Below are 12,546 nucleotides of genomic sequence, written 5' to 3'. Positions count from 1 at the left end.
CCTCTGATGTAAACAGAGTGGAAAAGAAAATGATGGTGGTAATGGAGAAAAAGGTGGAAGAAAACATATAGAAAGTAATAAAGAGCCACCACCAATTGCCTCAGCACTACCCAGAAATTACTCATTCATTCAACAAGTATGCTTACCATATACCACAGGTCAGGTTACTAAATACAGCTTAGAAATCTAACAAATCTTCACCCCAAAAAGAGACTGCCTAAGAATATCCAGCTCAAGGACAATAAACATACATCATTAATCAAATTGAAAGCAAAACACAAAGAAAGCCCAAACCACGAAAATGAGTGTGAGAAATCCAAAGCATAGAAGCTAATATTTACAGCAAACTCCAAAGGAGAGTATCTTTTCTGCAAGGAAAAGACCCACAGACACTTAGCTTTACTGGTCCCATAAAATATTTCCCCAATATTGATGTCCATGAAAATAACTCTCTCAACTTGAACTAAAACTTATCTAATAACTGAAACAAAAAGTTACCTTTTAATAAAGTCCAAAATGCTGAAAGCAAACCACAGTTAACTACCATACTTGTATCCACAAAACAGTGTCAGAGAATAAAACCTGATTAAGCCTCAAATAAGCATCTTGAGGTCTGGTTGAGTGAAGACAACCAAAAGCCAAGAAATTGGAACTGTAAAGAGAAAACACTTGGGGTTCACAAAAGACAACATATTTTAAACCACTATGACTCAGCATCTAATGAATTTTGTTGTTGCTATTGAACATTTCTTAAGACTCAAGTGTCCTAAGTACCCAGAATTGGCCTTTATTAGTGAAAGACAATCCTGGACACAATTCCTGGGAGGAAGGAGATTATTAAAAGGAATTATGCATGGAAATAGCAGACCAAGAAAATGTAATAACCTAAGTACTGGAAAGAATAAATGAACAATGAGAAAATGCTAACCACAATAAGAAAACCTTCAACCAAATGGTTTGTATTCTCTACCAAGTCAACATAGAGAGTATCTATTCTTATACAATATTAAGAAACCCAGTTTTCAGCACAAATTCTACATTAGAAAAAAGTGTTTCTTACCTGAGACAGAGTAGACACAGAGTTTTCTAGAATGTAACACAGCCAAATGAAGCATTTCAGTACCTCTGAAAAATGGGGAAAGTTTTAAAACTTTAAATACTGGTTCCAGATGTAAAAGAAAAAAATTGTACAATAATTTTAAAAAGAAATTGTAACCACAACCTGGCACAAGTAAACTACATAATTCATTAGATAACATTCGAAACTGAAAAATAAATGTAACACAAATAGCCAACTTGACAATCCCAGAAGCTCAAGGACTCGGCCTCAAGGAGCTGCCTTCAGACTGAAACCAGGGCAGCCAGCCTCCGCACACTGTGGGCCCCTTCATGAGCGCTCTCTCACAGTACAGAGATCCAAGTTACGGTCTTGGCTCTCTGCCTAACTAACCTGTGACCTTGGGCAAGTCACGTAATCTCTCTGTGCCTGTTTCCCCTTCTGAAAAACAAGGGGTCCAATTAAACAAAATAAAATCATGCATAAGCACCTTGTAAAGTATAAAGCACCACAGAATGCTAATCATTATTAGTAAATGGCATATATCACTTCCAGTTCTGAAATTTTATAAAAGGTATGAGAATATTTCACTCTAAATTTAAAATTAAAATGAACTGCCACTGTCACAACCAGACTTCTTAGCCCCTGTCAAGTGGTTTCCCAAGACATAGCAGTCTAGAAATCCAAAATTCAAAGTCTTCAAGGGCTAAGCCAGGGGATGCAAATGAGTAAAGGGTGTAAATGGCTGTGATGAACTGCAGACTGGGGCCAGACTAAAGGAGTTGGCTACTACTCAGTTCTGGGCTGGTGGCCAGATCTCCACATTTTTTTCAAGGAAAGCCAAAAGGCAGGGACTTTATGTGAAATCTCCTGGTTCTTATATGTTGACAACTCTTTAAATTTAAAACACATCTGTAAGAAGGCCTCCAGTGTACAACCTATGATACAGACACTGTTCTAAACTGGAACTATAACTGAAATCTTAAGACCTGGTTTGGGGTCCTGACTTTATACAATGATATTCGTGTGATCATTTAATATTTCAGAGTGCTAGTCTCTCATTTACAAAATAAGAATTAAGTTAAATACCTCTCAAACATTGTTAAGAAGAAAATACTCATCACTCACTATCAAGTAAATTATATTGCCTTCAAAATATTTTTATATGTACCCTGAACACTCAAAACAATTTTTCCATCATACACAGGAAAAGAATATGATATCATGGAAAGACAATAAATTATGGAGTCAGACAGACCTGGGTCTGAATCCTAACTGAAGCTCTGAGCTCTAGCTAGTTTCCTTATCTCTAAATGTTGATCATTATCTTATAGATAAGATTAATGAGATAACACTAGTTAATCAGTACTAGTACAATATCTACTCATTCATGTTAACTTCCTCCCTTCCAACAGGTGATCACATAGATGAGAGCCACACTTAGAACTACTATGCAGAATGATTGTGACAGCATTTAACTCTTCAATTCATCTTATGTAATTGAATTCATCTAAAAAATATAAAGATAAAAATGCTTTTTAAAGGCAACAATCCTTTTGTCTTCTCACTTTATAAATCATCATGTCTAATATGTGCTAGGTACACAATGGGCTCCTAACCATCATTAATTTTTAGAAGGAGCAGATATTTACCAACCACATCAATCACAAAATCTCTCCAAGCCAGCCTGACACAGTACATAAAAGTTCTACCTTGTGCCCTGGCCTATAATATCTATGAAGAGCTTCCCTTCAGAATGAACCATGACCAGAAGATGGTTAATGCCCAGGAATGGTTGTTCAAGCTTTTCTTGAGTCAGAGCCCTGAATAAATGAAGCCAATAAATTATGATGAGTAAATGGAGTAAGTCAAATCCAGAGCCCAGGGCCCTGACTTAAGAAGGCAAAAAAGGAAGCTCAAAAAGAAGAGTAGGGGAAAACAAGACCACCTCTGCCTATATAATTTTTCTTACAAGTGATTAAGAAATACAGGGTTACTTATTTTAATTCATGTATGAAAATAAGATAAAATCAGCATATCATTAGTAAATAAAAAACAGACATATTACACAAAATGCACACTAATAAACAGCTTTCTAAAATAAATTAGGTTTAGAGGTAAAGCACTCTGAAACAAAACTCTGGGAAGCGGAAGACTTACTTTGTGGGTTGAGCTGGCTTCTTTTAAGAAAATAAGGACCTCTCTACCTCAAATAAGTAATTTGTTTTAAAACTTCAAAGTTATGGGCCAAATAACATAACTGTACTTTGTCTAATTATTTGAACAGATTTTATATAACCTGGACAATGAGTATTTTAAGTATGTGAATGCTTTCTATTTTTTTATTTGGTCATTTTGAAAAGTTTATCTCCTTTTCTTTTTTTAATCTTCTGACGTATCAGGCTTTTAAGTCTGTCATTATTTTTAAAAAGTCCTAAATTATTCTACCTGAAATGTATAGGTTTCCATACAAAAAATGTTCAGTACATGAGGAACACCTAGGTGACAATATCTAGAAAATATATTTAATTTGTAGGTGGTCTTTTTTTTCTTTGAAGAATCCATCCTACTCCAAGCAAGATGAAGTATCAGAGTTAGTGGGCTGTACTTACGAAACAAACTTTCCTACTTCCACTTGCAGTATTGGATCTTGTAGATGCACTTCTAGAAGCAAATCTTCAGCTTGAGCTCCATCTCCTGTTTTTACAGGATGGGGGTTAAAGATTCTTAGATATCCCATAAAGCTACCCACAATTATTTTATCTGTAAAGAAATTTAAAAAAAAAAGATACAGGAAGAAACAAACATTAGCAACAAAATTTCTTTGGAAATAAACTTATAATATTTAAAAGAGAAATCTAAAAATTAAAAGAATCCAGTTTTGCTTCATATACAAAGGCCAATATGCCAAAAGAATATGTCATTAAAGGGAACTTATTTTAATAGCATACAGCTTTTCAAAAATAGCTTTACATTCATTACCAATACTCAAATGTACTGACATATCAATCACATTTTTTCCTAAGCCTTAATTTAGAATTAGTAGTCATAATTAAATACAAAGCAAGCCCTTTTGTCAAAGGACTAATAAAAGGTTGTAAACTGATTTCATCACACAGTGTCAACTCCACAGCTAGTTGTGGCTGCTGAAAACACTGTATTGAAAGGACTCTAAGGCCTCACTAGATAGATAGAGTGATCTGATTAACATGTCTAGCCTTATGTACAAAAGGGGGAAATAGTAGGTTAGGCTTTATGGGTTAAACTGTGTCCCCCTAGAAGATATGTTGAACTCCTAATCCCCAGTACTTGTGAGTTTATTTGGAAATAGGGTTTTTGCAGATGTAATTAAGTTAAGATGAGGTCACACTCAATTAGGTGAGTAATAGGACTCAATTAGCATCCTTACAAGAGAAAAAAGAGACAGGGGGAAGAGAATCCTATGTGAAGACACAGAGACATGCAAGGGGCTGATCATGTGACAATGGGAGCAGAGTTTAGAGTGATACATCTACAAGCCAAAGAATGCCTGGGACTACCAGAAGCTGGGAGAGACAAAGAACAATCCTAGAGGCTTCAGAATCAAAACGTGGATGTATGATTATTAAAATAGACAGCAGGACTATTATAGTAACAAAGTCTCAGGTAACAGTCTAATTGTTGAAATCTATAGATTTCAAGCTATGATTAATTAATATGGGATTCCCAGGAATTAAATGTAGAGACAACTCATTAAGGCCTTTTTTCCCAGTGGTTCATTAACTTTTTTATTACTGAGTAGTACTCAATTGTAAGAATGTACTATAGTGTGTTTTTTACATTAGGGTCTTTTTTTTTAAGTCTACAACCAAAAATATTCCAGGCCTGTGAAAAAGAGGACTAATTCAAGCCACCATCTTAGACAGTCATGCTGTCTCACCTATTCCCACATTTAAGTCAATTTACAGACTCAGAGCCCCTTAAATAAAGACAAAGATGTGTATAGGTATTGCTATAGTACCACACGTGCCTAATATGAATTTCCTTCAGGTCCTTCCCTACAGAACAACTAGTCATTTATCCAAGTGTACTGAGAAAAAAGAAATAACCAAACATTGTGAGAATAGTGAATACTAGTTCTGAGTTACTACTAATTCTAAAAGCCCAGAAAGATACAGTTGTTGGCAATTATGGAGACCCAGTGGTAAATGAATTTTTTAACTTAGTTCACCCAGTGGGAAGCAAAGCTGACCTACGATTTCTCACTTAGTTTCTGCAAGTTTAAAGGAAATTATATTTCAACAGAAAATGGCAGAATATCCATTTGGTTCTCTAACATCTACAGTGAGGTATATTATATTGAGAGGGCTATATAAAAGCCAATGGAACTCTATCTCCCACCAGGGAGAAAAATCAAAATCAATATCACTCCCACACCTAATCTGGGGTGGTTTCCAAAATTTGATACCAAAAATCTTAAATATGCATATGTAGTGACTCCTATCACATCCCTGTTTAATAAACAAATATGCCAATATTAAAGTCTAAAGGATCTTATAGAGTTAGGGTTGAGTAGTATAGTTTAAAAGGTAACTCCAAGTTCTTCTATTTTCCATATCTCATCTTTCCTAGGAGCCAACTAATTCAACCCATCCTCTTGAGTACTGTCCTAGATCTTAGTAATGCATTTTCTCCATTCCAATACACAGACACCAAGAGACACAGTTTGCTTTCACCTGACAGGTACTTTTATATATACCTTTATATGTACTCCCACAATCCAGTCTGCAGGAACTAGGACTACATCATCATCTAAGAAGGGTCGAATGGGGCTGAAAGAAATACGAGTGAAACCTACTATATTGTCTGAATCAGTAGTAAATGAAACTACTATAATCCTCTTCAGAGAAGCATCAGTGTTCTAGATCCCTCAGGAATGAAGGCCAGATCACTGCTCTCGTCCCTTCACCTCCACCCGAGACCAAACACCCTAACCAAACAGATTAGTCAAAGTTAAAATTAAAAAATTAGTAGCATCATTACACAGTGTGGTGACCAACTGCAAAACAAGCAAAGATAGCATCCAACATGACTTCGTTAACTTAACATATAATTTTTCCAACTCCTTCATCTTAACTTTTAAATTTTTTCTCTCTCTCCTTTTCCTCAACTATTATATATAGGTTTTGTGAACAGGATTGTACATTCCACTTTGTCTGGAGGCAGGAGAATACTGTAACGTTACCATGACTGAGTGACAAGAAAAAGGGATATCACCCAAGATCCTGGACTTGAAGAGCCAGGGCTCCCTGAAAGGGCCTCTGTAACCCCAGGAGCACATGGCTACCTCCCACTGCAGCTGGGTAAGAACATGAGCATGTGCAAGTGTACAAGGGACAGTCCCACCATCTGAGGTATAAATGCTAGACAGCTAAAAGGCAAATGCAGGAGCTATTTTTCAGCCAGCCTTATGTGTTTTCTACTCTGATTCTTACTAAGCCCTCCCCCTGTCCCCCATCCACCTACCCCCAGAGAATGTGATCTTATAGGATCCTGTACACCTGGGATAGAAAAACCTTCATATATAATAATCATCCTAGGATATTGTGGTTCAGGTAATCCAGGCTTTAAGAAATAATGATCAGTGGTTTTTATTTTTTCTATGCACAACATACACATGGAATGATTTTTGTACAGCATGCTTGAGAGAACAGAGGAAGCTGCACACAGCTGGCGACTAACTGGGGGAAGCAACACCTGAGCTTACTGGTAACGCACTGGTGGCACCCCAGTGAGGAGCTCTAACAGAAATGATGAGTGAACAGTGCATTATTCAAACAGTCAATAAGTATACTTCCCAACCAAGTTGACCTTTAGACAGTTTGAGTGGGAGTGGGTTTAAAACTGTTCTTTCTCTGGCAGGAATTTTTGTGGTATAACTCTTGTGTTGCCAAATAATAGGGGAATCATAAGTTTTAATAAATAGTTCGGCAGGAGGCAGGGTTAATAACCTTTGAGGAACCTCTCAGGATACCCTCTGAATAGAAGGTATCTCCAATTGTTGGGAGGATGGAGCCAGATTTTCCTTAGAAACAATTTAATAGGTGTTCAGTATGATTTAATGTCTCCCATTCTTCTTTGCCAATATAATCTTCTCCTTTCCCCTTGCCCTCCAGATTCTACCATTTTCATTATAGGCAAAAGAAATAGAATAAAGAAAAACATAAGGGAACGATATTTACATACAGTGAACAAAAGAATAATCACGGTAAGTTTTCCTTTTAAGAGACCAGTGACTATCTGGATTACCAAAAAAATAAAAGGTCATAACCATAAATCATCAAAACCAAATACAAACTTCAAATACAAATGACATAGAACTAAAATGTTTTAAAGACTGCTCAAAAAAACATCTGAAGATACATAAAGGAGCAAATAACATAAAATGTTGTTTCTAGCATCATAATATGAAAATGAAAGCAATGATTTAATAATTATTTTCTACCAAGAAGAGAGCTAGCATAACTGCTCCATTCTGGTATGAGTGGCTTTTAGATTCAATTTATAAAGAATGTAATTTTCTTGCAAATAAATTCTAAAAAAGAAATTTTTTCAAAGTTCAAAATATTTTACCAGCTTTACTCTCCAAAACCTAACTTTGCAACACATGAAAACAAATTAAATGATACCTTATATTCTTCCAGTTCCAAATAATAAGATAGGATCAACACCAACCAGAAAAACACAAACAATGAAGGAGAAGAACTGCATTTATCAGCCTATGACCGGCATACTACTTAGAAAGGAAACTACCTTCAAAATGAGGGCATAATTATGGCAGTTCACTTAAGTTCTATAAGGTACACATTTAAAAAGTAAGGAGGTAGGAGGATGAGTGAAATGGGTGAAGAGGAAAAAAATGAGTGCCAGTGTTTGATATATTGATTTGGGTGATAGTTACATGAGTGCATACATATGTCAAAGTGCACTGAACTGTATATTAAGATTTGTGCATTTTATTGTATATGCCTCAGTTTAAAAAACAATTTTTATTTAAAAAAAGGGAATCATTTCTATTTCATCTGAGAGCTTTGCTCCAAGATGCATGGTGAGTTGCTTACCTTGTCCATTTCCAGTATTGTCAACATCAGCCAAACACAAACAGCCTTGATCAAATTCTTCTTTTTCTCCCAGAACAATAGACCACCAATCACGGGCTTTAAATAAAGACATTTTCGTTCACTATAAAAAGAAAGTATTTATTTATAATAAAAATCCACTTTGCAAAAAAACACCACTTCACACCATGAATTATGAATTAATTATCTCTTAAGGCATAGCACGTGAACTTGGACAACTTTGAAACATTTCTGCATTTCACTTTAATTTTTTGTACCTTGTGGACATATGAGAAACCACAGCTCCAAATGAGTGGAAACATTAATAGGGTATTTTGCAATGCCATTGGGAAGTAAGACTGATAAATTTTACATTTATGGTGGGCCAATTCTCTTTTCTGGGACATTAGACAACTGCAAAAAATTTTTTTTTAATTTTTTTTTGGAGGATGGAGATTCAAATTCAGCCAGCACTAGCTAGCCCATAATTCCTCAGCAAAATGCCTAATTTCCCTTCAGCTTGGTCATTTGGACAGTCTGCAGCATCTCTGTCACAACAAGTTGCTGAAGATCAAATGAGATCAAATGCATCAAATAACTAACACCAGAACTGGTACACTGCAGGTACTCAAAAAGCATTCACTCCCTTTCCTCATCCTAATTGTAGACAGGCAAGGTGGAAGAGGGAAATTCACATCAAAAAAAGAACCAGAAAAATTAGGTTATAAGTCCACTTATACCACCAACTACCTCTGTGTCCTCACACCATTCACAAAACCTCTCTGTGCTTTAATTCTTTATCTAGAATAAGGATATACCAGCCATACCTACCATTTAGTTACTAATATGGTCCAGATCACTGGACCTCTTGAATTATAACACAAATATCACACATCCTGCAATTCTATGAGAGTTCATTCACCCAACATAACTGAGGCTTCCCTTCATGCTATACTGCTTTTAGTGATAATTAGGAAATACACTCAATCCTCCTTAATCAAAGTTATATTCTACAAGGTCACAGTAAACACTGTATTAGAGAATACTGAACTGTTGATCCTACAGGAAATACAAGGTTAGGTTTCTGAAAGCCTCTAGGCACAACATTTTAATCAACTTTGTGTTTTTTGTTTTTCTGTTTAAAGATTTTTTTAACATACTATTGATTCATTAACAAGGAACTCAAACACCAACAACACTATAACTCATATTTGAATAAAGGTTTTCTTTTTTTTATATTTTGGTATCATTAATACACAATTACATGAGCAACATTGTGGTTACTAGATTCCCCCCACTATCAAGTCCCCACCACATGCCCCATTACAGTCACTGTCCATCAGCATAGTAAGATGCCACAGAGTCACTACTTGTCTTCTCTGTGCTGTACTGCCTTCCCCGTGCCCCACCCCCCGCATTATGTGTGCTAATCGTAATGCCCCTTTTTCCCCTTATCCCTCCCTTCCCACCCATCCTCCCCAGTCCCTTTCCCTTTGGTAACTGTTAGTCCATTCTTGGGTTCTGTGAGTCTGCCGCTGTTTTGTTCCTTCAGTTTTTCTTTGTTCTTATACTCCACAGATGAGTGAAATCATTTGATACTTGTCTTTCTCCACCTGGCTTATTTCACTGAGCATAATACCCTCTAGCTCCATCCATGTTGTTGCAAATGATAGGATTAGTTTTCTTCTTATGGCTGAATAATATTCCATTGTGTATATGTACCACATCTTCTTTATCCATTCATCTACTGATGGACACTTAGGTTACTTCTATTTCTTGGCTATTGTAAATAGTGCTGCAATGAACATAGGGGTGCATATGTCTTTTTCAAACTGGAGTGCTGCATTCTTAGGGTAAATTCCTAGGAGTGGAATTCCAGGGTCAAATGGTATTTCTATTTTGAGTTTTTTGAGGAACCTCCATTCTGCTTTCCACAATGATTGAACTAATTTACATTCCCACCAGCAGTGTAGGAGGGTTCCCTTTCTCCACATCCCCACCAACATTTGTTGTTGTTTGTCTTTTGGATGGTGGCCATTCTAACTGGTGTGAGGCGATATCTTGTGGTTTTAGTTTCCATTTTTCTGATGATTAGCAATGTGGAGCACCTTTTCAGTGCCTGTTGGCCATTTGAATTTCTTCTTTGGAGAAGTGTCTGTTCAGATCCTCTGCCCATTTTTTAATTGGATTATTTGCTTTTTGTTTGTTGAGGTGTGTGAGCTCTTTGTATATTTTGGATGTCAACCCCTTATTGGATATGTCATTTATTAATATATTCTCCCATACTGTAGAAAGCTTTTCTAATTTATATATTTTCTCCATAAGGTACATCACAGCTTTCTTGCACATAGGAATATTAGACAGCATTTTAGCATTATATTTGTGCACCATTTTAAATGGGATATGTGGAAAACATGACACTAAATAGACCATGAAATAGATACTTGTTTATAGTACGAGAGCTGAAACAAGTAGGCAGCTGGGAATATTTGCATCCAGTGACTCAAATTTTCTGACATGACTATGAATGACCCCAAAATCACCATGAGTATTGATTTTGGAATGCCAAATAAATTTTAGCAAGAGAGCAAACTCACAAATACGGAATCTATAAATAATGAGGATCAACTGTACCTTTTTTAAATGTAGATTAATCTGCTTCTTAAAGTAGGCCTTCTACATAGGCTAATCACAGAAACCAAGGCCACTGTTTCAAAAAGTTGGCCAAGAAATTAACTGAAAGTGGTGGTGAAAAGTACAGATCTGGAAGCAATCAGTGTGAATTTGAATTCCCATTATACCATATACTAACCAAGTAACCAAGGGCAGGTTACTAAAAGTTACTGAACTTCTCTATACTTCAGCTTCTTCACTTATAAAATAAGGTAAGAATTGTTGTGAGGATTAAATAAGAATGCAATAGAGGCAACCTATGCAATGAGAGAAAATATTTGAAAATCATATATCAGATAAAGGGTTAATATACAGAACACACAAAGAACATATGCAAATCAAGAACAAAAAAATGTTAATGGGTGAAGGACCTGAATAGATATTTCGCCAAAGAGGATATACACATGACCAAAAGCATATAAAATGATGCTCAATGTCACTAATCATTAGGGAAATGCAAAGCAAAACCACAATGAGATGCCACTTTAGGATGGTTACTACCCAAAAAAAGAAAAGAAAGAAAATAACATGAAGTAATTAGAACCCTTGTGCACTACTGGTAGGAATATAAGATGGTGTAGCCGCTACGGAAACAGTATGGTGATTAAAAATTAAAAAGAGAACTTACTATATGATACAGCAGTTCTACTCCTGGGTATACACCCAAAGAACTGAAAGCAAGTGCTCAGAAAGATATCTATACACTCATGTTCATAGCATCATTATTCTTAATCACCAAGAGGCAGAAGCAACCCAATTGTCTATCAACAGATAAATGGATAAATAAAATGTGATATATACATATAATGAAATACTATCAGCCTTCAAAAGGATGGAAACTCTGACTCATGCTACAACATGGATGAACCTTGAGAACATTATTCTAAGTGAAATAAGTCAGTCACAAAAACAAACACTGTATAATTCCACTTATATGAGGGTGGTTCAATTTATAAAGAGAAGAATAGTAATTACCAGGATTGGGGAAGTGGGAAATGGAAAGTTTTTGTTTAATGGGGATAGAGTTTCAGTTTTGTAAGACACAGAGTTTTGGAGATTGGTCGTACAGATACAAATGTACTTAACACTACTCAAGCATACACTTAAAAATGGATAAGATGGTAAATTTTGTTATGTATATTTTACCACAATTAAAAAATAAACACTTTAAGTTTAAAAAAAAGTATTACACTAGTATTACCACAAAACATGGCACATAAAAAGCACTCAAAAAACATCACCCATTGCTATGGTTTTTACTCTTTTTATGATTATTTTTAAAACCTACATTGAAAAAGAAAACCAAGTGTCCTTCAATGTGTGAACGGTTAAACAAAATATGGTACATCCATACCATCGAATAAAACTAAGCAATTTTTTTAAATGAAGTAACAACTTGGATGGATCCCAAGGGCATTATGCTGAGTGAAAAAAACACCCAATCCCAAAAGGTCACGTATTAAATAATTCCATTTCTATAACATTTTCAAAATGACAAATTAAACTGATCAATGGTTGCCAGATATGTGATTCTAAGGGGCTAGCAAAAGGAAATTTCTTTGGGATGATGGAAAAGTTCTTTAATCTGATTTTGGTGGTAGTTCCTGGGATAAATTTCAATTTCTTAGAACTGCATTCCAAAAAGAAAAGTGTAATACCTGGTAAAATTGAAATAAAGCCTCTAGTTTAGATACTGTATTGTAGTAATGTCAATTTAAT

General features: G+C 35.5%; 1 protein-coding gene across 4 annotated transcripts in view; it reads right to left on the bottom strand.

Moving 5' to 3' along the window:
- BBS9 (Bardet-Biedl syndrome 9) overlaps positions 1 to 12,546 on the bottom strand; it is a 426,494-nt gene that overhangs the window by 400,984 nt on the left and 12,964 nt on the right. For 2 of the 4 annotated variants that reach the window (XM_036897491.2, XM_036897488.2), the window contains exons 3-5: positions 8,158 to 8,278; positions 3,670 to 3,820; positions 1,061 to 1,125 (exon numbers count right to left, since the gene is read on the bottom strand). In XM_036897491.2, coding sequence (XP_036753386.2) covers positions 1,061 to 1,125; positions 3,670 to 3,820; positions 8,158 to 8,269 — 328 coding nt within the window. In that variant the 5' untranslated portion in view covers positions 8,270 to 8,278. Of the gene's footprint in view, positions 1 to 1,060; positions 1,126 to 3,669; positions 3,821 to 7,725; positions 7,782 to 8,157; positions 8,279 to 12,546 lie in introns of those variants that run through there. The other 2 variants (XM_036897492.2, XM_057504649.1) reach the window with 2 other exon arrangements.

This window comes from Manis pentadactyla, chromosome 7 (assembly GCF_030020395.1).
Source record: "Manis pentadactyla isolate mManPen7 chromosome 7, mManPen7.hap1, whole genome shotgun sequence".
Lineage (NCBI taxonomy): Eukaryota > Metazoa > Chordata > Mammalia > Pholidota > Manidae > Manis > Manis pentadactyla.
This window is presented reverse-complemented; position numbering and strand designations above follow the sequence as displayed.